The sequence below is a fragment of the Zosterops lateralis genome (genome assembly GCF_965231275.1).
Source record: "Zosterops lateralis genome assembly, chromosome: 14".
Classification (NCBI taxonomy): Eukaryota; Metazoa; Chordata; class Aves; order Passeriformes; family Zosteropidae; genus Zosterops; species Zosterops lateralis.
In genome coordinates, this window is record NC_139774.1 from 7,764,282 (window position 1) to 7,792,162 (window position 27,881).

At 41.8% G+C, this 27,881-nt stretch overlaps 1 protein-coding gene across 4 annotated transcripts; it reads left to right on the forward strand.

Annotated features, from left to right (window-relative positions):
* The first annotated feature begins 206 nt into the window (after positions 1–206).
* P4HA2 (prolyl 4-hydroxylase subunit alpha 2) lies at positions 207–27,218 on the forward strand. Of its 4 annotated transcripts, none has more exons than XM_083871676.1 (16): positions 207–255; positions 1,652–1,754; positions 7,228–7,327; positions 9,014–9,110; positions 10,284–10,435; positions 11,875–12,012; positions 12,879–13,118; positions 14,794–15,005; positions 15,776–15,952; positions 19,472–19,542; positions 19,775–19,874; positions 20,828–20,881; positions 23,289–23,354; positions 25,483–25,551; positions 25,925–26,021; positions 26,712–27,218. In XM_083871676.1, the coding sequence occupies exons 3-16, from the start codon at positions 7,246–7,248 to the stop codon at positions 26,780–26,782; spliced, it is 1,626 nt and encodes a 541-aa protein (XP_083727802.1). In that variant the 5' UTR covers positions 207–255; positions 1,652–1,754; positions 7,228–7,245; the 3' UTR covers positions 26,783–27,218. The 4 variants fall into 4 exon arrangements, with proteins under 4 accessions (XP_083727802.1, XP_083727804.1, XP_083727805.1 ...); XM_083871678.1 differs by lacking the exon at positions 23,289–23,354 and adding an exon at positions 23,161–23,220 and having other exon boundaries at positions 208–255; XM_083871677.1 differs by lacking the exon at positions 207–255 and adding an exon at positions 1,027–1,124.
* The last annotated feature ends 663 nt before the right edge of the window (positions 27,219–27,881 follow it).

Here is a 27,881-nt window from a genome sequence, read left to right on the forward strand (position 1 = left end):
CTGTTCCGGGGATGGAGCAGGGTTACCAGGTGTCTGAGCTCCCTCGGGTCCGCTTTTCACCGGGGAACAGCCGCCGCGAGAGCTCAGCACAGCCCAAGCGGCGGGGGCAGTGCGCCGCTACTCGCGGCATTACGGCGGGGGCGGGGCGGGGGCGGGGCCCGGGCGTGGGGGCGGGTCAGGGGGCGGGGCCGGCGGGAGGCGGGGCTGGAAGGGCCGGGGCGCTTCTAGAACGGGCGGCGGGAGCGGCGGCGGCGGGTGAGCGGGGCTGGGCTGGGGGTACAGCCATAGGGTGTATAGCTGTAGGGTGAGCGGGGCAGGGCTGGGGGTACAGCCATAGGGTGTATAGCTGTAGGGTGAGCGGGGCAGGGCTGGGGGGACAGCCCCCGGGTGAGCGGGGCAGGGCTGGACTGGGGGTACGGGCACAGGGTGAGCGGGGCAGGGCTGGGGGGGCAGACATAGGGTGACTAGGGGTACAGCTGCAGGGCTGGGGGTACGGCCACAGGGTTGGTGGTACAGCCATAGGGTGAGCGGGGCTGGGCTGGGGCTACAGCCATAGGGTGTATAGCTGTAGGGTGAGCGGGGCAGGGCTGGACTGGGGGTACAGCCGCGGGGTGAGCGGGACAGCCTCGGGGGTCCCGCTGCCGCCTGCCCTGTGCCCGCTGCCGCAGCCCCCGGCCCTCGGGGGGTCCCGGTGCGGGGGAGCCGTGAGCGCTGCCCGGCGCCGCGCTCCGAGCGGGCTGAAGGCGGTCCAGCCCGGCACGTTTGGTTAAATCCCCGCCCGGGATCCTCGCTCCGCCGCTGGGGCTCGGCGGGTCCTGGGGGCCCAGTCCGGTCCAGGGGAGGTCGGCGGGCAGCAGCAGCAGCAGCAGCCGCCCCTCGGTGCTGCCCACGGGCCGGGCTCTGGGGACGGCGCCTTGGCTCGGGGGGGAGGTGGTGTCGCAGATCATCAGCGGGTCTCTGTAAGGTGTCATTGCAAAAACAGTGCAAGAGCTTGTTCCCCTTCTCCGCGCTGTTGGGGTTTGACAGGACTGGCACTCTCGGTTCAGTGACTGCCAGCCGACATCGCCAGCTGTATTGACTGTCTGTGCGGGTGTCCTGCCTGCCCCAGGCTCAGCACAGAGCAGGTGATGGTTTAAGCTTCCTAGAGGTGTTTCGGCCACGCTTTTTCTGCTCATGTCTCATTTTATTTTACTCTGAGCTTTGTTTTCCAAGGAAAAAGGCTGTCCCTGCACGGTGGTGCAGCTGGGCTGGGGACAGGCCAGGGGAGCACAGGCAGCCGTGTGTGACCTGTACCAGGCAGTGACCAAAGGCCCGGGGGAAAAGGCTGTGCAGAGGCAGCTGCTGTGGAAGCTGAAGGCACTGCCTGAGTGTTAGCACAGCCCAGCTGTGGCACAGCAGCTTGGCATGTCATGGGATGGCAAAACATGCCTTTGGCTAGACAGGAGTAATTTTATTTCCAAAAACAAAGAATGTCCTTGTAACCTGGAAGCAAGGAGGAGAGAGGATATGTAAATAAAGACTATTTTTGGGACTGTCTGACTTTGTGGTGTTTGGTGTTTCCAGCCAATAATCATTCCTTTTCCTCAGTAGTGAAGTAGGGTTCCCCAGAAGACATTTTTGTAACAAAACCTCTTGCTCTTTAATTTTATAGGTGCTCTGTGAGGGTGGAGTGGAGCTGAAAGGCCTCTGTGGCCATCTTTACCAGGGAAATACTTCATTTTTCTGGCATTAAGGACTTGGAAATAATCCCACAGGTATGTTGTGGATATATATATAGCAATCAATAAATGCCACTCACATTTCAGTAGAAGATTCTTCTGCATTGGTAAACTGGCACTGCTGTGACACTAACAGACAAGAATGTGGCTTCTTGCTAATGCTATAATGTCTTGGGATTCGATTCTTTGATGTGACTAATCATACTTTGGGAAGCAGTGCAGGAGTAACATACTTCAAAGAGAGTAACAGCAGAGGGAGCAGCGTTTACCAGTTAGTGTAAGGAATTTTTCACTGGAGGTTTAAGTCAGGAATCCAATCTGTTTATAATTTCCATGCTGTGCACGTTGGCAAACTTCCAAAGAAGCAAGCTGTAAACATAGATATTTTTCCTATGACTAGTTCTGATTTTTGTGCATGTTTTCTATATGTCAGAGAGATGAGAACATGGAGCGTGGAAGGGGGCATATTCTAGGGTGATGTTAGAACAGACTCAACCCCTGAGATAAAGATAACCTCTGAGATAATGCCTGATTTTAATTAAATTTATTTGAAAGAAACAGTTCCCTGACCATAGACCTTTTAATATGAAAAGAACCCCTCTTATTTCTGAACATGAAGATATTTTTAATGCTTTATATGAGCAAATAATAAGTTAAGTATGATGTTATACTGATGTTATGGGCTTTGCACAATAAAATGTAGTCTAAATATTAATGCCAAAAAAAAAAAGCTGTAGTGGAAAAAGCCCAGAGTCTTTTTGTCTTCACCAACACTGTGGGATTTGACTCCAGGCTGCTTTATAAAGGCAGGACTTGCAGTGTAGGATTCAGGTGGATTTGCTGTGCCTTAGATTTGCATCAGTTTTACTCTCTGCTGGAGCGTAGAGGAAACATTCTTTGTTATGGCTTTAAAAAATTACTGGGAGCTAATCAAGATGATTATGGCTTTTAAGGTGGTTATAATTTATTTTATGTTAAAAGAAATGCCAGCAGTTTTGCGTGATTGTGCTGTGTCCTTGTTAATGCTTGCAAATAAACAGCTTTTCCTCATTTTCTTTTGGCTTGCCTTGAGAAACACAAGGCAATAATATTGGTGTTTCTGCTAAGTAATTCTAATTGGTTTTAGATGCACATTAAAATGCTTTGTAAAGAAAAGTGGTGATGTTGGCATGGGCTGCTTTGAGCAGTACAGCCAATGTGCTCTGGAGGAGGGGGCTGGGTTGAACACTGGTGCATCTGAGTTCATGTGGACAATGAATTTCAGCTCTGAATTACTTGTATCAGAGTCTTCAGTCAGTGGTGTAGGTTTTCTTTCCTTAGTATTTAATAATTTTTAAAAAGCTTTATAGCTGCTATGATATAGCAGCTATATTAGTTGGGCTAATCTGCAAGACTTGAATTACTGCTCCAAGTGGATGGTTTTCTGGCTGCTTTTCTTGGTTGGTATTGAGAGAGACTCTTCCTTGGCAACATCTTGAGAATCTGTTTATATTTCAGCCTGTCTTTTGGCTCTTAATAAGTAAGCAGCCTTGCAGGTTTTTTGTTTATACCATTTTCCGCTTAGATGTCATTAACCTTATCCACATCCATCAGTGCTGATAGCAGCTTAATGCCTACTTTTGAAGCTCCATTGTTTATGGAGAGGAAGGGGATGAAGCCATCTGCAGCAGCAGTTCAGTAGTGCTCGGTGTGTCTGCAAGAGGATGGGGTGGAAAACAGTGGCGTTTGAAGGAGCCCCAAACAGACCTGTCTCATCCAACAGTCCAACCTCAAGTTGTTGTTTGGGGATGGACCAAACTTCACAGCCTCAACTGTGTGTCCACCAGGAACTCCTCAGTGGTTTGAGGTGATCTTGAATTAGTGGTTTGCTTGTTGGATTTCACTGTGGTATTTAAACATAGATACATATGGAAGCAGCTGTTTACAGAGTCATTTCCCAGGTGTCTTTAACAGCTCAGGCAAGCACAGAAGAGGAGAGAGGCTGTAACCCTTACTTGTGTCATCAGCTTCTATGTTGCATTCCAGTAGCTCAGAAAAATGGTATCTTAATCAGATGTTGACAGTATCTGGTTATGATACATTGTCTCACAATCTTAATTCCTCTGCGGCAAATTCTGGGTCTGTAAGCGTGGAACCAAACCAGAGAGCAGTACTCTGCTTTAATTACTTAGAAAAAATCATTGCTGTGTGCTCTGAAAAAAAAATTTCCCCATCTAGTCTTGGGAAAGAGGTAACTTTGCTTGTAGCAGTTTGGAGCAGTTACATGGAACCCCAGTTCCCCACCTCCACTAGAGAAGCCCCATAGCAAAGGGAGTGCTGTCACCTTTAAGTGAGGAGTGGAAGAACACTGGTTGGTTTTTTTCTGAAGTTCATGTGATCAAAAGGAGTGTTCACATATGAGTACAAGCAACACTCTGATCTCATTTACTATGACTTGTATTCTTTATGTTGTGCAGTCTGGTCTTATGTTGGTTCCACTTAATTTAATTCTCCTGCATGAGAAGTCGTGCAAATTTGGAGCTGGATGAAGGACTTGCTTTTTTGGTCCCTGTTTTTAGTTAGGCTGTCAGGCACGTGGAGTACTCTTGTACTATGGTGAACAAAGGAGAATAGCGTATCAGTTTGATCAGAAGTTGAGTCCAAAAGGCACTGGATGAGTAATAGGTGTTTGTTTCCTCTTCTGACCTGAAAAGAGTCCTCCCTTTTTGCTGGGAGCTGGCCTATATTGCCTGTGACTGGATATGAAATGCAGAGTGAATGAGAAACTGAGAACCATGGTAGATGTGCAAGCAACTTCCCTTTAATAGGTCAGCTCTCTCTTTTTATACCTTGTTGATTACAAGGTTTTTAGAAAGCTTATTTCATAGAGAATTCAGTCTAACCTGTGGAGAAAAATTCTATCCTTGTGTATTTTGTCTAGAACCTGTTTTCCTTCTGCCACTGTTGCCTGAGCCTGACAGAGATCTTTCCATAGGGAGGAATGAGGTCATTACATTCATTGAGGTTTTACATGGTAAAGAAGTAAAAAAAAAATCTCCCAAAAAACCACAAAGGAAAAAGGCAGGAATATAGACAGTATTTGTCCTACAGAGACTTGTTGTCTGGTATTTCTGTTTGAATAAAACACACAAACATTTGTCTCTGTTATTGAGGCATGAGCTGCTCATGCCCCTTCTGCCCCTCTTGCCCTCTTTGTTAGCAGATTGTTCTGCTGGAGTGGGGTGGGCACACGTACGTGTGGCTGTGCACACACACTCCTGCCAGCCAAGACTGTGGTTATTCAGCCTCCTGTAATTCATTATTTGTGCTGGTTTTCCCAGTAACAGCTGTGAAAAGAATGTGTACAAACAATCTGCAAACCCTGCAGCCAGGTGTCCTGCTTGTTTGAGCAAGAGCTGCTTTCCCTTTTTACTGAGGTCTCTGTTTATTGACTCAAGTAAAACTGAGTAGGATGTTAAAGCTGTTGAGTGTCTGCTATAAAGACAAGCTGGTAGCTGTAGTAAGTGTATTTCTTGGCAGATATCCTCAGCCGTGAGAGAACATGGTGAGGAGGTGCAGGAGAATGTAGAGTTGTGTTGTTTTAACTGGAATATTCACTTGTAATTATCCTCCCAGGCTTTATGTTGTGCGTCCAAAAAACCACTGCATTAAATGATGGCAGACTATTCAGATGGACAGATGAGGCTTAATATATCCAAATTAATGTATTTCCCAAGTGCACTTGACTTGCTGGGCCTTCTGCTATATCACTTACTGTGGCTTGTGATATTGGCAGACCTCTGCATGGCACTATTCACTCAGCTTTACTCATTTCTCAGATTACCCGTGTACTAGTTCTTAACTAACTTAAACAGGCATTTTGGGAATATGTGGTTTGCAGGAGGGTAAGAAACAAGAGGGAAAGGAGAAGCCTTACAATGAGACATTTTCCTGCTTACTCATGCTTGCAAACTGTTGTGGTAAATTATTCTGATTCCTTGTGTAGTCTTGTAAAGCAATCAAAAGAATAATTAAAAAATAATCATCTTGCCATGTGATAATACACAACAGAGGACAGAGCTGTTTCTAATGTTTTTAGTGATGGTGGTGTCACTGAGGGTGTGTTTGATGTTTGTGTCTGTGGCACTGGTGAGCCCAGCTGAGGGTGAGAGCTTCAGTTGTGCTGTGGGCTTGAAAATCCAAGAAACAAAGGGCAATATCCACTTTTCATCTTTTGCCTTGTGGTTATTTTGTCATTTGGAGGTGGAGGTGTGGAGTCCAAGGAAACAAGTTAGAGTTAGTGCAGAATTATCTTGAGTCCTTCCTGTTTGCTGCATTGCTTGAAATTTCAGGACACTCCATGTGTTTTCATTTCCTTTTTCTCCTCTATTCCGTTTTCTCAGGTTGATTCCATTTTGCCCCCAATAGATGCATTTTTACTGTATATTGAGTTACTGGGTCACACATGGTAATTTTGAGCCACCAGTTTGCCCAGTTACATTGAGTAGGCAAAAGTAATAACTGCTTCCTGAGTTGAGGTGGAGAGTTGTCACCTCCCTTTTGACCCTGTGCAGGGGTGTGCCAAGAGCTCCATGTTTGAGCAGCATTACTCCTACATGAGACTGGCACAGTGGCTGCTCCTGCTTGGTGGACAGGCAGCTCTGGAGTGAGCTGTGGACTGATCCAAGGGCAGTGCTCCTCACAAATCCCCTGGAGAGAGTGTTCTGGTCATCACATCTCCCAGGAGGCTCTTCTGTATGCCTCTTGCATCCCTTGCTTCTCTTGACCCCATCTGTTCAGACTGGCTTTCCTCCCATACCTCTCAGGCTGTGCTTTTGGAAGTGGAACAATCTGCTTCCAACATCCATTGCTGGGACTGGGTTTCTAAACTGGCACAGCCTCTGAAATACAGAAGTTATAAGCCTGTGCCCAGAGGCCAATATGCTGAGATAATGCATCTTGAATAAGCAGAGCTGGAAATTTCATTTTTAACTTTTCCAATCATTGCTGCCACTTCCATGCTACAAAATGTTCTATTTCTCTATTTGGCTTCCTCACTATTTGTGTTTCTAGACAGTTTTTAAATAACTGAGTTTTATAGAATGCTATAAACCCATTTAATTTAGACTCTTATTATTATTATTGGAATATAATACAATTTTGTGGGTCTCATATTTTCCAGCTCTAGCTGTGTCTGACATGGAAGATGCTGAACTGCTCTTGCAGAAGAGCATGTTCTCACTGTCTCAGTGGACAATATATTGTGTCCCTTACTTTCCTCATTTGGGCTTTCCAGTGTCTTCCATGTAAATCCCAAAAAGTATGCAAGATAGCATTTGATACTGTTAAGTAACAGCTCCTATGGTTGAAGAAGAATTCTTTTTCAAGCTTTACTAATTAAAATTCAAAGAGTGTAAATAATTTTCATGAGGGTAAAATGAGTGAAGATAAAAATTAGTGCTTTGGCTTGTTTTTCACAAATAAGTTAATTATTTTTATTCTTCCTCCTCCTCCTTTTAATTTTTTACAGGTTTGAGTTATCTGGAAGATGAAACCCTGGCTGCAGTTGCTGTTCTTCCCTTGTGTTTTCCCCATCTGGCACACAGAAGCAGAGTTCTTCACCTCCATAGGTGTGGAAAGAACCAGTACATGATGTTGTGCTGTGGTTATTGTGATTGCTAGATCTGTTAAAATTATCATCTGAACCATATGGCTTTCTTCATGTGGCCTTGGGCAACACTGTCTTTATTAGGAAAAGCTGCTCTTCTGCAGCATCAGTGCAATTTGTTTGCAGTTGGCTGACTTAGAACACTGACCAACATGATTCAAGTTTCTCTGGGGGCTCTGTCAGTAAAATAAGATGGGATGTGTGTTTTGTTAGGATTTGTGCATCTGTTGTCATCTTGAGCAGAGCATGCCACCTTATCCTAAAAAGCTTAGTCCTGAATTTGAGTTATGAAAATAATTTAAGTGATAAATATGTGAAGTTTTTTTTTTCCACAGCGCCTGAAATCTCTTGTCCTCTCAAAAAGTTGGAGTTATGTGTCAGAAGGAAAAATCAGTAACTCCCTTACACTGTGTGTTTTGCTAGGCCTGAGTAAATCCTAAAGTATTTGCATTGTAATAAATCTGTAAAATAATTGGATTTTTATGACAATTTAGTTCCTGTGCTCTAATAAGATACAACCATGTATGATTGTGGTAGAGCTTCAAATAAGCACAAACTGAATTTCCTGCTGTTAATTGGTCTAAAGTTTTCCTGTCAAGCAGTTTGGGGACTTCCCCTCCATAAGGGCATTAGAGGCTGATTAACTACCACTGGCTGTTCTCCAGAACGTCCTTTGACTCAGTGGAGCTGTTTGTGAATGGCAAAGCTCAGAGCTCCTGGTGGGTTGTTCTGCACCACTGTGTGGAACTGCTCAGCCAGACTCCTACAGCCAGCCACCTCATGTGCCCTGCAGCTTCCTGAACAATATTTAACTACATGTGTGTTATTTGCTTCTGATTTTTCTAAGTAAAGTAGCATTTTATACAAAGCCTCTGTGAAGGATCACCTTCTCTTTACACTTACCTATTTCTGAACCTTTCCTAACTCTGAAAATAGCACACCCTGCTGCCTTCTGTCTGCTTAATCATGCCTCATTCATAATTACTTTGGAATGCTGGAGCTGTGGTTGCATTTATGAATCTCATCATGTTCTTTCAGTTTGGGCTTTGAAAAGCCAAATTTGTCATAGCAATTAGGACTGATATGTTAGCAATTTCCACTAATGCTAATCAAAAGAGTGTGTGTGTGTGAGTCCAAGAACATTAGTCTGAAATTCCTCTCTGGGTAGTGTTAGTTTGTTTCCACAGTTACCCGTATTGTAAAGCTGTAACTTAAATTATGCCAGTGATTACACTAATAATTTGTTAGTGTGACCTAATCTGTATCCATATGTAGAACAGATGCTTTGGCAACCATTTGGATCTTTCCTTGCTTTGTCTCCCCATAGCTGTCTGAGTGTCCAACCTTTCTTGTAATTGTCTTGCATGCCCTTGTAATACCAGAAGCAATTAGGAGGCAGAGGAAGGGTCAGGGCAAAGCTACAGGAACTGTTGAAGCTGGGACTTTAAAAACCCCCTGAGGCATTTGAATGCCAGACCTGTGTGTCTAATGGCTTTTGTGGTTTACAGGCATTGAAGGCCTGTATTACGCCCTTAATTGTCTGTTGTGATTGTTTTAATAACCCTAGAGCATTTAAGATTGGTCTTCTGTGCACTTGGGAATTGTTACTTTTTTAGATCTGATGAATATTTACTGCTACTCTTTCTAGGTCAAATGACAGACCTGATTTATGCAGAGAAGGACTTGGTACAGTCTCTGCAGGAATATATCCGAGCAGAAGAGAAAAAGCTCTCTCAGATTAAAAGGTAGGGGTGATTTGTGTAATGAGGGGTGACAAAATGGCTCATTTGTGTTCAATCGCACCTCACCTTTGTCACCACTCCCTGATGCTAAATCTTGTTGCTATTTCCTCAGTAGATAATCACATGGAGGGGATAGGTACTAACTTGGTTTAATTTATTCCCATTAATCTACAAGGATCCCTGCTTCAGCTATCACTTAGAATTTGCTTCCTTAGAAATGGTGCTCTGGTGGGCCCTGTCCCCTTAGCCCTGTCCTTGTACCATCACAGGGCTCTGTAGAGAGGACACATCAGAGTCACATCAGGAGTCTTGTTATGAGAGCTGAATGCCTCTGTGTGCCAGTGCTCTGTGCTGCCTGTTGTTTCATGCCATCAGCCCTGCTTACAAGAGCCAAGTGTGCCCAGCGGCATTTACCAAATCTGAGTTCATTCCTGTGGTGGCTTTGCCCTCAGGGATGGTTCTCCTGCCTTGTTCTCTTCAGATATCAACCTGGCTGGAGCACATCTCTGATGTTGTCCTGATTGCTTGGATCACTTGAAAGGCTCTTGCTGACAACTGATACTTTGTGTCATTTAGGAAGATTGTTAATTCTTATCTAGCCAAAGCAATATGTACTACCAGAGTGTGACAGGAGGATAGTCTAAATGAGGTCCAGGTTCAGAAAAGCCAAGTGCCTCTAGAAAGAGTCGTATTTTCTAAAGAACTTCTGAACTCCAGGTTGTATGTGTCAATCTGACCTTCCTTTGGGAGTGTAGGATGAGAACAGAGAGATGGAGTAGTGAAGTGATGGGAATTCTGGTCACATATACACAAAATGTTCTTTTCTTGAAAAGCTGCCCTTTGGAGGCAAAGCAATATCCTCTTCAAGTATTGGTAAAGTGATTATCTGTTCAGTCTATGAATAAACTGGTATTTTTAAGGTTCATTACAACTGAGATGCATGCCTACTGAAATTAGGTTTAAAATACTAAGCAGGGAAATACTTTCCCTTTGAAGGAGGCTATTGTAATTAAAAAAACCTCCACTTTATCCTTGTGAACTTGAAATACTGAAAGCCAGTTTTGACAGCAAAGCTGGCAATAATTTGAGCTGGGTACGTCATTTGAATGATTTAAGAAGGAAGATGTATACATTCATAAATTATTCACAGGCTGAGGTGCACACTTCTCATTCCAGCTGGGCTGAAAAAATGGATATACTGACCAGCAAATCAGCCTCTGATCCAGAAGGGTATCTGGCACACCCTGTAAATGCATATAAGCTTGTGAAGCGTTTGAATACGGACTGGCTGGAATTGGAAAACCTGGTTCTGCAGGATACAACAAATGGTAAGGAGTTACAGGGGACTGCTCTGGGGGGCAGCCTTGTGTTCTGGGAAACCACAAGCTTGGCTGTGGTTTGAATATTATTGCCAAGTTTGTTTAAAAAGCAGCTAAGGACTTGCCTTGTGTGTACTGATTACCCAAGTGAGTGAAACTTGCAAAACTTGCAACTGAAACACATCTCAGTCAAGACTCAAACTGGTTTATTTGGGGAAGAAGGGAGAATGGGGTGTGCTTAAAGCTGTGGTGATAACTGTTGAGTGGTATGTTCTCTTGTATATAAGCTGCTTCATTTGCTTTCCCAGTCTGTTGCTTCTCTTGATTGTTTTTTACCATATTGATCAGAGAATAAGATTAAGAAACAAAATGAGTCCCATATTGAACTGGTAGAGAAATCTCAGTCCCAGCATTAGAGTTGGCAGATTCCATAGTCTGCCAAAACCAGGATAGTATATGATTGCTATCTCTAAACCTATCCTTCTAAATCAGATGCTTCCAGTACTAATCCTTGGGTTTGCATTGTTTTGTCAAGTGTCTGCCTGAATTTGCTTGCATACCTTTTTCAAGTGGAGGTTTATTTTTACTGGACTCTTGGAAAGTGAGAGAGAGGTGGTTATGTTTTTCAGGCAGAGCACCACATGGTTTCCTTTTCTACTCTGCATATACGAAAGTTTAGGTACTTGAAAGTTTTTTCCAGACCAGGCTTTTATTGCTTTTTGGAATAGTTATCCTAAATGGAAATAAAATACTCAAGTCTATTGAATACATCTGTCACTGATTCTTTTTTTAAAGGCTTCTTTTTCCAGTTTGGCTTGCTGTATGACTGGAAATGGTTGGGGCTGTTTTCCTTCAGTTGATGCCTTCCTCTTCTGCCCAACCAACCTGCTGTGTAACCCTGATACATTTACCTAGTGCATTTAATTTTATTTCTGAATATCACCTGGTTTCACTTGTCAGTTTACTTGAGGTTCAACTATCACACTGAGTAAGACCCTACACTAGTGAGGGGATCCTGGAACTGAGACTTGAAAAGCTCTTTATGGCTTTAGAGTGTGGAATACAGATCATTGACCAGTACTGCAACCTAAAATCAGTTGTCTCTGTGGGTATTGCAGGAGATCTCATGAAAGCTATTAAATTTTCTTGTCCCAAACAGACATTACAGGAAAATGAAGAGTATTAGATTCACACTGTACATCAGTAATTGTGTGGCACAAGAAGACTGAGCAGTTTAGTTATTTTTCCTTTATATTTAGTCATGAGCCATATTTCTTGAAAAGGGACAGAAAACAATGTGTTTATAACTTGAGCCAAATAGGAGGCTTTAAATCTGCACTATTTGAAACTCAATTCTCAAGCCAGACAGATGTTTCCTCTTCTGTGTCAATCTTGTGCTGATATTTATTCAAGCTCTGAAAGTAACATCTTTCCTTTTCACTGCACAGGCTTTATTGCAAATCTTACAATCCAGCGCCAGTTTTTTCCAACTGAAGAAGACGAGACTGGAGCAGCGAAGGCTCTGATGCGCCTGCAGGACACCTATAAACTGGACCCTGAAACCCTCTCTCGAGGGAACTTGCCAGGTAAGTGCACTAAGGCCTCCTCAGCTTTAACAGGACACAAGTGGTGACGTCCTCAAACTCTCTCCAAAAGTCCTTTATGAAACGAGGATTAACTGGTCTTGCCATAGATATGCCTCAGAAAATTTTGAGAGATGCTGGGGTGTCTGATTATTAGCTGAGTCCTGATGAGTGTTGATGCTGCTTATGAGTCACCTACCTGAAACAGGTTATGGTGGCCACCAACATGGTGTTTACAAACTGAATAGGCTTCATTGGTGTGTGGGTAGATGAGCTGACACAATGTTTTTAGTTGTTACAAGTATTTATAGCCATTGATAATAACTAAATTTTAAGCCTTATCTGTGCATCTTCTGAGCTAAAGCAACTGGAAATCCGTGCAGGCACACTCAACTGGACACCCAGTTTGTTTAAATAAACATCAGCTTGCTTATGCACAAATACAGATTTACAGTAAAGAGAAACAAGTTGGCTCTGCATGTAGTGTAGGCATGTAGTCAGGCTTCTCTGATCATCTAATGGTGTCAATCTGTAGGTTAGGTGAAACCTGTTAAGATGTTTGTCTGCTCTTCCTTTGTCTCAGAAAAGCTCAGAAAAGTCAACAGAAAACACAATAGCTTACCACTACAACTTCTGTTAAACCTCTTTTTTTCCTAAAGAATGAATTAGAATAAAACTAAGAGTTTACTCTTTAATTCTGATGGTGATGACTTTAGTACTGAACTTAAAATATTGTCAAAGTATTGATTCCTAGAAACATTTTTGGATGATAGAAGTGTGTATTTACAGATACTTCTCAATGTGTCCCCATGTATTTAAGGCTAAGGTGCTTCTGTGTGGGTTGCTGAAAGCTATCTTTTTGTTTTTAGGAACAAAATATAGATCCTCCCTGACAGTTGGTGACTGCTTTGGCATGGGGAAGACAGCCTACAACGATGGGGACTATTACCACACTGTGCTCTGGATGGAGCAGGCCTTAAAACAGCATGATGAGGGGGAGGATACAACAGTCAGCAAAGTAGAGATCCTAGATTATCTCAGCTATGCTGTTTTCCAGTTTGGGGATTTGCACAGAGCCATGGAGCTCACCAGACGGCTGATATCCCTTGGTAAGAACAAAGACCACGTTATTGTAGCTGGGGAGTGTTACCAGCAGCAGAGCTGAGAACTGTTGTGGCCCATCCACATTGGTGAGCTGCCTGGAAAGGATATCCTGACAGATGACTTAGAAGTGTGGGTCCTGGAAAAAAAGTCTATTTATACATGAAGTATCTTTAATAAGCTGTCTTATGGTCCATGCTGTTGTTACCCAAGGCCCCAATGTGTCTGATTGCACTCACTATCTCTGTGCTTTGCTGGAGTGTACTGAGCTGCTGTGTTTGGCAGTGGTTAAAGCCTTGCTTGTCTCAAGTGGAGATCAAGGCTGCCACAGATGCAGGCAGTGCTGCATCCTCTGTAAAGTCTCTACTGACTTTACTTAGGCCTCTTTATTCCTCAGTGCAGGTACTCTTGGATGCTGGAGTACTTTCCCTGAGATCTTACAGTATTTATTTCTGCATATTCAGAACAAACTGAGTTTCTGAAATCCTCCTTTAATTTCTGAACTGTTTCTAGCTTTCCCTTGAGTAAGCAAGTAAGCTTCCTATCCAGCCTACTTCCTGTATTGGAAAGGTCTGTCTTCCTCATTTAGAGTTTACATTACCCATGTTAGGTATTTGATGGGTTTTTTAATGAGCTGTGGTTCTTAGTTTATATATTGGCAGCATCCTGAGAGTGGGTGAAACCTTCATATTGAAAAATATTTATTAATCTGATTTCCACAGAACTAGAATTCTTAAATAAAGATTTACAAGAATATGTCTATGTATTGAATCTAGCTCCCTCTGCAGTTAGGTTTAACACTGATAGCAGAATGCAAATCCTTATCAGCAGCAAACAGTGGAACACACTTGGCAGTCCCCTGTGAAAGCAGCAGCTTCCTCTGCTCTGGGCTCAGCTTCCCTCTCTGGACACTATTACCCTGTGCTCTGAGGGGTGATGGAGTGAGCTTTGGGGTTGGTTCCGTGAGATAGAAAGTTGGGAAGGCCAGAAGGGAAAGATTTTGTTGTAGGTAGTAGCATCCAGAAACACAGATGAAAAAGGAATTGTTCTTTCTTAGTTATCTGGGGTAAAGGTCTATTGATGATGTTTATTGATTCATACCAACATCATTAATAAATCACTAATATGTCCAAAGGTGCTGGTGATCCAGACTCCCTCCTATATAACCCTGTTAGAGCTACAGATGGATGCTGTAGGTGGACTCAGAGCTTCCCAGCCTGAGAGAAAGTCTTTGGGACTAACACTGTGGCTGGACTCCAGCACAGGACTCTGTTAAAGTGTGGTTGTGCAGCGTGGGTGAGGAGCATGGTGAAAAAGAAGGGTACAGCAAGCAGGCTGCCTTGGTCTCTGCTCATGAGCTCTGGGGATCTGCTTATCTTGGATCAGAAAAGTTGAGAGAAAAGGAGAAATGTGAAGAACAAAAAACTTCTATTCTTTTTCTTGGAATAGAAGTGTTATGATGGATTTTTCCAGAAAGGATTCTTTTGTATCCTATGTGCACCTCTGCTTTGTGAAGACACAAACTTCCCAGTGTTAATTTTCAGTGCAGACTGAAGCCAATGCCTTTGCTTGCCTGATAATACTTTAGGAAGGGAAGAATTGCTGCTGTCTTGATACAGGGACTTGTTTGTACCAAGTTACAAAAATCACTGTTTTTCTGTCTTTTTTTTTTCCCCAATGAAGACAGCACTCATGAGAGAGCAGGCAGTAATTTGAGATACTTTGAGAAGCTGCTGGAGAAGGAAAGAGAGGAGAAAGAGAAAGAAAAGTCAGTAAACAAGACTGTGACAACCACAGAAGCCGTGGTGCAAAGTGGAGCCTATGAGAGGCCTCTTGACTACTTGCCAGAGCGTGATATCTATGAGGCCCTTTGCAGAGGTGAAGGGGTGAAAATGGTAAGAGACAAGAATTTCCTGGCTATGCTGCCTTTGCATAAAGGTGGTCAAGCTTGATGTGACATGTTTCCCCTTCTGTGAAGCTTTTTTTTAAAGAAAAATTTAAGTTTGGCTCTCTACAGGCTGAGATTTGTGCCTTATAGCTTGGCTTCTCAGTCTTCACCTGTTACACACAAACAACTCTGAGCTCTCTTAAGGGCTGTTGAAAATTTATTCTCCTCAATCTGTCTACTCAGCTTTTTCAAAGTCAGCTATACAGATACAAAAGGAGGCTTTTTCCCCTGAGAGCCGATTATGCTTTACCACACTCAAGGAATCACATTATTCCTTCCCTTTTGCATCTTAGGTGTGTTCCTCTGGAGTGACTATTTTGACCAAGTGATTTCCAGTACCTCTCAACAAACATGGCTTCAGTTCTTAGTCCAGGGAAAAGAACCAATTTATTTCATCTGTACAGTCTTATAAATAAGAACCAGGCTTTTTTTTTTTTTTACAGCTCACTGTTTGTGTGGCTCTTAATCTGTAACCTGCTATGATTTAATTCCCCTAAAGATTAATGTTTTAGATGCTGCTCAGTGGTATTTGGAACAGGATAACTTGTTTTTAATTGCAGTAAATTGCAGGATCACTCTAGTTTACCTCTTGTATCTTCTGGTCACCTGATGGCTTTTACGATGTCTGTGGAATGAATATCATCTTCTTATCTTGCCTGTTTGAAGTTCAAGGACAGTGTTTGAGCAAACAATGCTTTGTTTGGCATTTTGTTTCAGACACCTCGAAGACAAAAAAGGCTGTTTTGTAGGTACCATGATGGAAACAGAAACCCTCATCTGCTCATAGCTCCCTTTAAAGAGGAGGATGAATGGGACAGTCCTCATATTGTGCGGTACTATGATGTCATGTCTGATGAAGAAATTGAGAAAATTAAGCAACTAGCTAAGCCAAGGGTAAGTTTCCCTTTTTCCATCTCACTGATGACTGCTAATTCCATACTTCAGTCTCTATTAGCAAGGACTAGGCAAAGGATTTGAAAGATCTGGTTTCATACTACAGATGATACACTGCAGCTGTGAGACTAAAGGAAATGCTTTTGAAACTGCCTGGTGATGTAGGACCATAAAGCCCAGGCTCCCAAAGGTATTTATGCATTGTTGTACTTAATTATGCAAAGCTCTCAGTAAATGGCTTAGAAAGCTTTAAGAAATTAGAGACTAGACTTGAAAAGGTAAATGGCTGACTTAAAATTATAGGAGTAGGTGTGCAATATGCCTTAAGTCTGTGTTTTGAACTGGAGCCAGACTTAAACGAAATTTAAAAAGCCCAAATCTCAACAGAAGTGGAAAGAAAAAAAATGTAAGTTTTGCTAGAATAATACCTAGATGTTTTGGATTGGCTTTTTTTTTTTTTCATTTGTTTGTGTATCCTGGAATCCACTGCTTCTGTTCTAAACCCATAGGTGTTCCCTGTTGCTCGTGGTATGAGTTCTGGTGACTCTGCACACAATAAGAAAAAACAGCTACCCCATGCAAAGCTAGCAATTATCTGTTTTTTCTGGAGGTGGGATTTCCTGCCTAACTGTCACATTTCTGGCAAGAAGTAGTATGGCAGTGTGATAGTAGTAGATGCCCCCTTAGTTTTTCTGTCAGGTCTGAGTAGAATGTAGAACTGAACAAATCTTTGATTATAGAGGAGTGGTTTGTTTTAGCACTCTTCAGGCCACCTCTGTGAAATAAGGCACTAAAATTCCAGGGAAGATTTACCCTTCTGTGAGTATTTCTAAATGTAAGCATAAATAGTCAGAAACAGATTGAGAAACTGATGCTTCCCAAGATGATTAATAATTTGAGATGTTTGTGAAGCTGGTCTTCTATGACTACTAGCCAGCCATGGAAGTGTTGGCTGAACATTCCTGTCTCAGTGAGGATTCTCACCTCCTTAAATGGAGAATTTTTCCTATTACATCATAGTAGAAAACTTCAAGAGCTTCAGATAAAATGGAAGCATTCACATAGAGCATATCACTTAATCTATTTTATCAAATAAAGCACAGTCTAAAGACAGCTATTTTTTTTTTTTGTTTTCCCTTTTTATTCAAGGTTTTATGGAAAGTCTTAATAATTGGTCTCTGAATTTTGCATGTATTACTAATGTTAGAGGAATTTTTTATGTAATCTATGTAGAGTAGAACTGCAGTCAGTCTTTGGAAGAGTAGATAAATATTATAGCCTTACAAGTCAGATAAAAATTGTCAGTTTAAAAAAAGCAACCATTTTCTTACGAGTTTTATTCTAAACCTGTGTATAGGTCAGCTGCAGAAATAACCTTAAATTCTGTGGTACTACTGAAGGAATGGAAAATGCAAGTCCTGTGATGAGATGGTCCTTAATAAATACAGCTTAATTCTAGCCTAGAAAATTTAGTTAGTGGTCAAGGAAGCTTTCAAATAGAACTGGGAAGTGTTATTTTATTTTAGGCTCAGAAAGATGACCACTTTCTTTATTCTAAAATGCATTTGCAAGAAATTTTTACTTTTGAGTCCAAGCACTTCAACATTATCTGCAGTTTACACTTGCCAGTACTTTTTGTAGAGAAAGAACATCTGTATGTGATTGGGAGTGACTGCAGTTGAATTGCTTTTTATGCTTGTTTTGCAAAATGCAGTCACTGTTATTCCACTTCCAAAAAGTAGATCCAGCTTTTCAGGCAATCTATCAGAACTGGCTGGGGAGGGTCAAGAAAAGTCCTATATGGACTATGTGGACGGCATTGAGGCAGGTCTGCCATCATGGTGTGAGAACCATATTCCCAAAATTGTTAATGTTACCTGCAAGCCAGGAATGTCTGAACAAGCAAGAATGTGGCATGAAGTGGGGAGCCATGAGTATGAGCTCATGCTGCAGGGTTTCAGCAGTGCAGGATTTCAGAAGGAAATAACAATGGACAGCTTGCTGAAAAAAAAGTCTGAAACAGTCAGAAGCTTCTGACCAATGAAGGTTGTTATGATACTTTTTGAAAGCAAATGCATCTTACAAGGCTGATTTCTCCACCCTGAGAGAGGAAGCCTCACACTTATCAGTTGCTCTTACCAACTGAGATGTAGATTGTGTCTTAAATGGAGAAACCTACCTATCAAAGCAGATAGGGAATAATATCAAAGTGGCCAGACTTATTTGAGTTTTGATTTGTTTAGATCATATGCTAGGTGCCGAAATCAGGCAAGCATATACAAGCTTGAAAATGGCAGCAGAATGAAAAGTTTGGGAAGCAAAATATATATCCCCAAAGGTATGCTTCACTGCACCAGTAAAGAACAACATTCAGTCAGTCTGGCTCTTCTGTTATAGTTTATACAGGCGAAATCTGGAACAAAATAACAGTGAGTCAGAATTACAGCAACAGCTGTGCCAAGAACTCTGGTATAGGGACAAGACAGCTGACATGGAGTGTAAAGCTGGCTGGAGACTTTTTTGTGGAAAAATGGAGGAAATAATGACTGCATTTTCTGAAGATGCAAATAAAAAGGCTTTCTATGACCTATAATTGAGTGGAAGAAAAGAGGTATGATTTAGAGTGTGTGTGGTTGGCAGGAGTTAAATTTAAATGTGGTCTGTCTGAGTTTACAGTCAAAGAAAGGAGTGTCCCAGTTCTTGTTCTCAGCTACAAGAATGAAACTGAAGTGACCTGGTGTATAGTTAGCAGTCATTTGTCACTCTGACACCACAGGAAACTTTATCAGTTTTGCCAAGTTTCATTTTTTTCCCTGCAGATCTGGTGATATGGCTTAAGTGTAATGATACTCAGTGTTTAAAATGTATAGGTGTGCTGTGCTTTTGCAGAGTTACCTTCATAATGTAATAACATCTCTAACTGTCACAGGACTAGATAGATGTTCCAGGCATCTTTCAGCTGGAAAACTTGAGCATGGGAATGTTGAGTGTTGTCCTTGGGAGTTTTCTGCCACTGGGGATTTGCTTTTCCCATAATTTGTAACTCATTCTGTAAAAGCTTTCGCTTGTTATTTTACATCTGAGAATGAGGTTGGATTTTTAGTCCATGTGAGGAGCAGGCCGATTAAATTCATGAACTAACCAATGACTTGCTCTTTGCCAGGAACTTGGACTTCATATGTTGTTAACTTTTGTTGTTGTTCCCTCTTGCTAATATTGACTCCTGCTGTTTAAAAAAAGTGCCTTCAAAACCTGTTCAGCAAGCAACTCACGCGTTTAATCAATATCATGGCTTGTGCAGTCCATCAGACTCTTTTTCCAGGATCAAATGCAGGTGGATTGTATTTGTTTCTGCATGTGTTGTTTTAGCATGAAATCAGATCATGTTCTAGTGGAAGCTCTTTCATCCAATGAGATATTGAAGTTGGACAAATCAGATGTTGCTTTTGGTAAGATGCAAGAAACTTTCTGCCCTGTAGCTGATGTGTTTCTTCCCCCTTGGGATTTTTTTTGGCACAGCTGGCACGAGCCACAGTACGTGATCCCAAAACTGGTGTCCTTACAGTGGCTAGCTACAGGGTATCCAAGAGGTAAGCAGGGAGAAGGGTTGAGCTTTAAGGTTTTTGGGCTTAACCGCTGTTGTTTGCTACCTCCTATGTCTGAAAACTTGAACTGTTTTGCATGTAACAAAAGCTTCCCCAACAAATGCATGGAAAATGGCTCTTTTAGCCATCTGACAAAGGGCAGATGAATCCTTCTGCCATGGGAAATGTGATGTGCTGATTGGTATTGTAAAATAATGTGTTGCTATCGTTCCCTTAGCTCATGGTTGGAAGAAGATGATGATCCTGTTGTGGGCAAGGTGAATCAGCGAATGCAGCAAATCACAGGGTTAACAGTGAAAACAGCTGAGCTCTTGCAGGTTGGTGCACTGGCTTCCTCCTGGTGGAATTAGCTGCTGGTTTGGGTGGTCTGGTGCAGACAGATGTTTTCCCTGTGTGTGCCAGGCAGAAAAGGGTGGAGATATCAAAGAAATATAAGCTAACTTTGTGCAGGAATCTGAGATTTACCCATTTGTTCTGAGGGAAGTGCTTGCTGCATATTTTTCAAGTCTGCAAAAGATTATTCTCTGTTCTAGTTCAATGTTTCTAAGACCCAAATATTTTTTGTGGTCCTGCTATAGTCTCATATGAATTCAGATCTCTGGATGGCTGTTGGGGAGAAGAGTGCCAGTAGTACAGCACTGCCAGAATAGCTGTACCTTAGCCCATTCACTGTTTCTCTTCCTCTGTGCTCCTTGAATTCCTGTTTCAGAGCTGGATGAAAATACTCTTGATTACAGCCTATCCATAGAAGCCAAGTAATTGTGTAGTGATCTGGGACACACATTAAGTGTGGCCTCAGAGTAACTAAAACATGTTATGTGACCATAAAGTAAGTGAAGAGATGCTTTTAAGTTAATTTTCTGTGATCCTGGAGAGGCTTTTGCATGTAATAGATCATACATGAGTGGCACAGAGTCCAGTTCTGTCCCCTAGACTGGATCCACAGGGAGCTGCGCAAATTTATTTGCCTTTCCTTCAGAGGAAGGAAGCAAGAGTGTGGTGAAACTATTGCTGCTGAGTGTTAAACAGGCTGCTGTAGTGATAAGTACAAACCCTCGAACTACAAAAACAAATAGCACTCAAGTTGTTTCTCACCTGTGTGCCTCAGTTGTGGCAATCTAAAAATAAATTAAGTGTACTATAGATAATAATCTTGCCACAAAGTGCTGTTTCTCAGAGCATGCTTTGGATTTCTGAGAGCAAGTGCTGTTCTGCAGCAGTCACTTGCAGTTCAGTAGATATTTATGTGCTTCCTTCTTCCATCCTGTAGGTTGCCAACTATGGAATGGGAGGGCAATATGAGCCACACTTTGATTTTTCTAGGGTAAGATCACACTTGCAAATATTTTGTAGTGGGGTGGGGAGGAGGGAACAGTTTGGTCTAAGAACTTTTGAAAGTGTTTTCTGTTAGAGCATTTAATATGTAATCCTGTTGCATGGATGGATTATGAATTCTGAAAAGCCTTTGCACTGCCTTCTCTGATGCTGAAAGTTCAAGAGAATGATGAACAAATCTCCTTGCTTACCTTTAGGACCTTAATTCCTTACACAATACAGAGACACTAAAAGAGTCATGCAGCACTTTATTGTGCTCTTTGCATTGTTTTATTTATACACTGAGGTCTGCAAACCCTGGGTTATGAGTCTGTCTTGTTCCATCCTGTTCAGTGATGTTGTCCAAACTTCCTCCTGAAAAGTAAACATGGAAATCCTCATGGGTTGTACAGCCCTTCTGGCAGACCCCTGAGAGTGGCTGCAGCGCTGGGGTCTGAAAAGAGTTCCCTGGGTTGGTGTTGAGGGCAGTGCTCCAGCACAAGTGGATGTACAGGTGCTTGTGCTGGGTCTTCATGAGGCACTAGAGGGCTCTGCCTGGCAAAGAACAGCTCTGGCTTGCTGTGGGAGAAAAGTAGAGGAGATTATTTCTAATGACCCTAAACAAGTTCATGGACATGCTAAGCATACTGAAGAGCTGTGGTGACTGGTAACTACAAATATAAAATCCACGTGAGGCCTTGGTTTTTGTAGTATTTCAGTGGAATCTGGCATAATTCAGGTTGTCCCAGTGGTTTTACCTGGTAGGAGGGATTGCTGCAGCCAGAGCACACAACCCAATAATTAAGTGCAGAATTGAAGCCTTCCAACTTAGCACTGTTTAATAAAGAAAAAAAAGTTTCAATGCTGTGGAAGCTTGTATTCGTTAGCTTTGGCCCATTATGAGAATTTTCCTCTTAACATCAAGTCTGCTTAGTTTCCTGAGTTGAGCAAATGCTGTTAAATTCTCTTCAAAGCCTTTGAACTCAAGGACCTCAGGCATCAAATTGGCCATTGTGGACTTTACTTTTGGATTAGGAGCTGGACCAGAGCTCCACTTGGAACATATCCTTGGCTGCAGTTGTCAGCTGAGGCAAGGCAGTTGCAAGGTTGCCACAGTTTTGGTCTGGTCCTGCAGGCTCTCTGTGCATCACAAACTTTGTGTTGAAATAGAGGTGCTGCTGTGTCTCCCCAGCTTCTGATCAGCCTTGAAGCTTTTTGTTCCCTTGCAGCTCTCAAATAGAGGCTCTTCAGTAGCTGCCTATTACAACTTGGAAATTTTATTGGTTGTTCAAGTTAGATTTTTGCTGTTGAAGTTCAGAAACTCACAATTAGACCTGGGTTTCACAGCAGTGGCAGTAACCAGGGAATTCCCTGTATCTCACTGTTCTTATGTTGGCTTTTTTGGATTGGATTTGTATATGCAAGTCTCGGGGTTTTTGTGAACACATTTCAGGAAAGACCACTTGTTTATTAAAACATGCTTCAAGCAGATTGAGCTATGACATGTTAGACATGGTCACTGTGGCTTTCCATGCTGTTTCTTTGTCAATACTGATTTATTTTCTTTAAAGGTTAAACATTATTGCTTTTGTGTGTAAAAATGCACTTTGTCTCCAGTCAGGAGAATGACTTCCTGACTATTATCAATGTAAATAAATTCCTAATTTCATTTTTTTTGAAGGCAAGAAAGACACTAGTATTCTAGATATTCTTTCTGCTTTTACACTGGTACCAGTGTGATCTCAACTTCAACAAATGAAAGTCAATGTTTTTTACAGACTAAAGACAATTTGATCTTTTTGATGTGGTCGTTAGTCCTAGACAGGCAACCACCTGAAACCACTTTATAGTTTTGTCTGCTGTCAAAATATGCATTTGCTCTTCTCATGACAGTCTTTCTTTGAGTTGCTACATTTACAAGAATCTGTGTTATCTAAAGCCCACTGAAGATTAATTTTTTGTATTCACATCAGTTGTTGACTTTGGATCAGTGCCCAGAAAAATAATGGCCTGTTGCTGACCTTACTTGGTTAACATCTGTCCCACAGGCCCTGAAAGCATTGCTTCTCTTCTCCCTTCAGAATTGTTCAGTGCAACTTGTCCTTGTCGCATACAAGTGCCCTGTGCATGCAGCTGTACCCTGGCTGCAGCTTTTGACAGCTTTAATGTTGCCCTGTATCAGCTGTCCCCTTTCTATTCCAACTCCTTAAATTGGGCTTGAGGATCTCTGCAGAGCTGCACATATGTAGCTCTGGTGAGAGCCTGGGTTAAAGTTGTTGTCTGTTGCAGCGACCCTTTGACAGCACACTCAAATCGGAAGGAAATAGGCTAGCGACGTTTCTTAACTATGTAAGTACCTCTGTCTGTCTGCTGTCTGGGAGCTTGAAATTTGCAGTTATTCTCATTTAATTTTATAGAAAGATGAGCCAGATGCTTTCAAGCGGTTAGGGACTGGAAATCGTGTGGCCACTTTTTTAAACTATGTAAGTATGATGATCCTTTATGCATTGAGTGTAACTTTAGCAGCATCTTTTTACAGCTTGTGCAGTTGGTTATTTGTAGAGATTTCCTGGCATCTGGCAGTTGGGATTTCATTATTCTTGCAAGCATCAGGTGCTGTCCCTTCTGAATTGATAGAATTTTGGTGGTATTTAACCTCAGAGCAGAAAATTAAAATACAGAACACATCTTCTCCTTTTGGCTGCTCTGCTATGTAATCTTTTACTTAAGTGGGTTCCATGGAGGGAGAGGAGACTTTGGCTTCTTTCTCAGAGGGAAATACTTGGGGCACTCCTGTGGTACACTTCTGGAGAACTTGAATATCAGCCACTTAATGTGAGACAGTCTTATTTTTCCACCACTGTTTGACAGCACGTGATGTTGTGGTCTGTCATCCTCTTTCTCAGCTGTGTGGCAAAGCCAGAGTTGCTCAGCTGCTCAGCACAGCTGCTGCTTCAACAAATGGAGGGAGGCAGAGCTGATAAAATTGATGCAACTAGGTTACAAGTTTTGAAGATTTGAAAGATTCATTAGTTGCATGCATTATACAGCTCACAGACCATGTACACTGGAATCCTAAATGTAGCTGCCACTGGGAATAGTGGCCTTGTTTTCACAGTAGTCTTCTGACACTATTTTATCTATCAACCTATACTCACTATATCTTTAGGATTGCTTCATCTTTGTGTTTAAGATTGGAGTGATACAGCTTAAATATTTTGTCACAGAATTTGAGATTTGATGGCTGACATTGTAGTTTGAGAGTGAAATGCAGCTCAAAACAGAACCAGAATCACTTTCAACTTCATATAGAGGGGAGGGATATAATTTTCAAAAAAGAATTGGAGCATAGTGGGTAGCTGTGAAATGTTCTGCTGTGAAGAGATTTTAATTTTAAATTGAGTCAATCTTTATTTTGTTTTCTTCTCAGAATTTTGGATGAGCTCTGATTTAGAAGGAGCAGTGCACGTCATCTCTGCCAGTTGTACATGGTCAAAGGCAATTTGCCCTTGTTTGTCTGATGCAGAATGCATAACACATCATACCTGTACCAACACCCTTACTAAAAAGAGTAGCTGTGGGCTAAGACAAGCGTATTAACTTGCAAGGCTGCATGCACATGCTTTCTAGTTGGAAGGGGCAAAAACCTGTGCACCTATGGCATCTGATGCCCTTTTATTTTACCAAGCAGGAGGACACCAGAGTGATAACAACATCTGCTTTAAACAGAAATCCAAGTTACAATAGGGATTGTGGAGACTTGGGGAGTCTAATAGTAGTTTTTAAATTTGGTGGGAGCTGGATCGGACTAATTTGTTTCTTTTAATTAGTATCTGACCCAAAGCTTACTGAATTCAGTGGCAAGACATTCTAATTTTAATGAGAGCATTTCCAGGAACTTTGGTGGGTTTCGAGTCAAGTCTAGAATTTACAATAAATACATTTTTACTGATGAGTACAATAGGGTTAAATTTATTCCTGTGTAGTAGGGCTAATAAGCTTAAAGATATCTTGTTTTGTTTAGAGTTACATATCTTGTAGCTATTAAAGCTTGAGCTGCCTAAAGCACTTGAAATTGTGTAAGACTGCTGGTGAACAGCAACAGAAAAAGTGCAGAAAGAGAAATTTTCTAATAGTTTGTGTAGTTTTTGAAGTGGTTGACCAAGATGCATAAACTAAATTATGAAAATGAGTTCCAAAGGCATGGTTTCAATTTATGAGGAAATATGTGGTTTAACAGACACTTGTTTTCCTAATTGGATCATAAAGTGGAATGAAATTCTTGAAACCAGTGTACTCTGTAGTCCTCTCTCTTGTTTTAGAGTATTATTGCAGGTACACAACTTCTAGTGCCTATATGAAGTAGAGGATGCATAATCTAGAGAATATATATCTAGTTATACATTATCTGGACAAAAGCCTTCAGCTGAAATAAAATCCTTCAACAGCAGGTACTGCTTGTTCTGCAGTTTGTGCTGGTTAAAGTGCATCCTCCTCATCAGTGCCACTTGAAGAGGTGCAAATGGGTATCTCAGGCCTTGGGACACTTTAGCTTGTGGAACTGCATAAAAAGCCTTGTAAATGTACAGTTTGTGGACTTTGTTTTCTCAGATGAGTGATGTAGAAGCTGGAGGAGCTACAGTTTTCCCAGATTTTGGGGCAGCAATATGGCCCAAGAAGGTAAAGCCTGTTTATGTGTTTGGGTTTATTCCTTGTCTCTCCCTCAGCACAGTCCATGTAAAAGTCAGCTGATGTGACAAGTGCACTCCATTGCAGCTAAAGGGCATCTCCCTTTGCTGGTCATGTATGAAGTGAACGATTCCTCTGCACAGCTGTTTCTAGCAAAGTAAACTTGTATCCCGTAGAATTCCTCTGTACTGTGAACATGGCTGAGCTAGAACAGGACTAAGAGTTTTTAATGTGCTGTTGATGGTGACCTGTTAAAGTGCTTCCAGCTGTCTGCAGCTGAATCCATAGGCATCCCCCTCCCCTTACTTTAACCTGGTTATATTGACTAGGTCCTGACTAATCCAGATCTGATCTCACTTTTCAGGGTACAGCAGTGTTTTGGTACAATCTCTTCAGAAGTGGTGAGGGGGATTATAGAACAAGACATGCAGCTTGTCCAGTACTAGTAGGGTGTAAATGGGGTAAGTAATACTTCTTTAGAACAAAACCTGAAGGAAGGCTCATGTATGTAAAGCTGGGGGTATACTGACCTCTTATAAAAGCATTTAATAACCTGGATGTTGCCATTTCAATTACTGGAGCCATTTGGCCATAATGAAATTTGTTGCCATTGATCTCAAAGTATTAAGCAGCTGCATTGTAGAGCTATAGCTTTCCTAGTCAGCTTTTGTGTCAACGGCAGCACAAAGTGTCAGTATCAGAATGACTTGAATTACCACTTTGCTAGAATCAGGTCCATTTCTAGGAAGATCTGTCCACAGTTATAGCTGCAAAAGGATGAGAGTAAATGGGAGTGTCTGGATATTTGGAATTTCTGCTTCCTGCTGAAAGCTTCTCAAGCCTTAATATCATTTACTCTCATCCCTATAAACCCTAGCCCTCCTCCTGGAGTGCCAGAGCATGCTGACTGTCAGTGGCACAAGCCGCAGAATGCACTGCTTTGTTAGTGTTGGCTCCAGAACTGTACATTGGGGAAGAGCCTTTCTTCCCCAGCCTTTTGCATATTTCAATGTATTTTCCCTTGAGTAAATAGAGAAGTATAAGCATGGATCCCCAAACTGAGAGGTTTTACCAAAAGTATCCATCTAGGTTGTGATGATACCCACACTGGCTACATGGTGATAACTAATTCCAGTTCCCTGTTTTCACAGTTTCAAACAAATGGTTTCATGAAAGAGGAAATGAATTCTTACGACCTTGTGGGAGAACAGAGGTTGACTGAAATCCAGCCTGCTGCAGACCTTTATTTTTGTCTCTTTTTCTACTGTTGTTTGTTCCAGTTCATTTCTAAGAAATGATCCATCTTTTTCTCCAAGAGTCCTGGCACTTTACTACAAAAGAACAATAAAATATGTAACACCTGTGAAAGAAAGTAAATGGCATTGTACACATCCATGTGTTTTGGTTGCAGTTATTTCCACATTTTCCCTGCCTTCCTCCCTACAGTCTCCCTCTGTAGTACTGGTGCAAACGGTGCTGTGAGCAATTCTGTTTGTTTGGGTGCTTGGTTTTGTGCCTTTTGTACCTCAGAAGATTTAGATGTTAAATATTTCTTTGAACCAAAGTTGATTTTTTTAAAAAGTTTTGTGTACATGTTGATTTATTGTATTTCTATGGATCACAAGTTTTAAAGCAAAAATAAATGTTCTTTCCATGAAGCGATTCTCTATTTGGAGTCCTTGATTGGTGCATCAGTGTTTGGTTTTAGGGAACAGTGGGCCCTTTTTCCTCTGAAGGCCTGTTGCCTTGATGCCCATTTCCTGTAGAAAATACATCGTGGTTTTGGACAGTGTTCTGTCTAAAACTCCAGTACACAAAACAGAACTAATGAAACTGGAAAGGTGTAATTTGTGTATTGAAACTATGATGTGTCCTGGGAGCAGAGAGCCTGCACATTTTGTGCCAGCAGCAATTGTGGTCTGTGTTTTACACTTACAAGAAGCCTTTTCCTGTGGTGTTAACTCTTCTCTTGCAGGATGCTATCTGTTTTTGACAAGCTACTTATTTGTTATTTATTTGCTACTTATTTGTAACAAGCGGTTACAAAAATTAGAAGCCTTTCAAGAACATTGATAGTCTTGACAATCCCTGATTCTAAAACCAGACATCTGCTGCTGAAACAATGTTTTTCCCACAGGAGTACCTGAAATGAACATCTATGGAAATCGGTAGGATGTTTTGCAAGCAAATCTTAATCTACTTTTGTAGACTGGAGGAGGGTTTTGTCATGCTCTTCAGACAGACTGGGAATAATCCTTCCTTGTGATTCTCCTTTGCCATTTTGCTCTGTTATCATGAGTGTTGGCCCATGGAGGACTGAA

What these genes read in the sequence shown, in the direction of transcription:
- P4HA2 (XM_083871676.1), top strand. Translation starts at nt 7,246, where the DNA reads ATGAAACCCTGGCTGCAGTTGCTGTTCTTCCCTTGTGTTTTCCCCATC. An exon ending in AAACAGCTGAGCTCTTGCAG is followed by an intron (nt 19,875 to 20,827) that starts GTTGGTGCACTG and finishes TCCATCCTGTAG; the next exon opens with GTTGCCAACTATGGAATGGG. An exon ending in CAGCAATATGGCCCAAGAAG is followed by an intron (nt 25,552 to 25,924) that starts GTAAAGCCTGTT and finishes CTCACTTTTCAG; the next exon opens with GGTACAGCAGTGTTTTGGTA.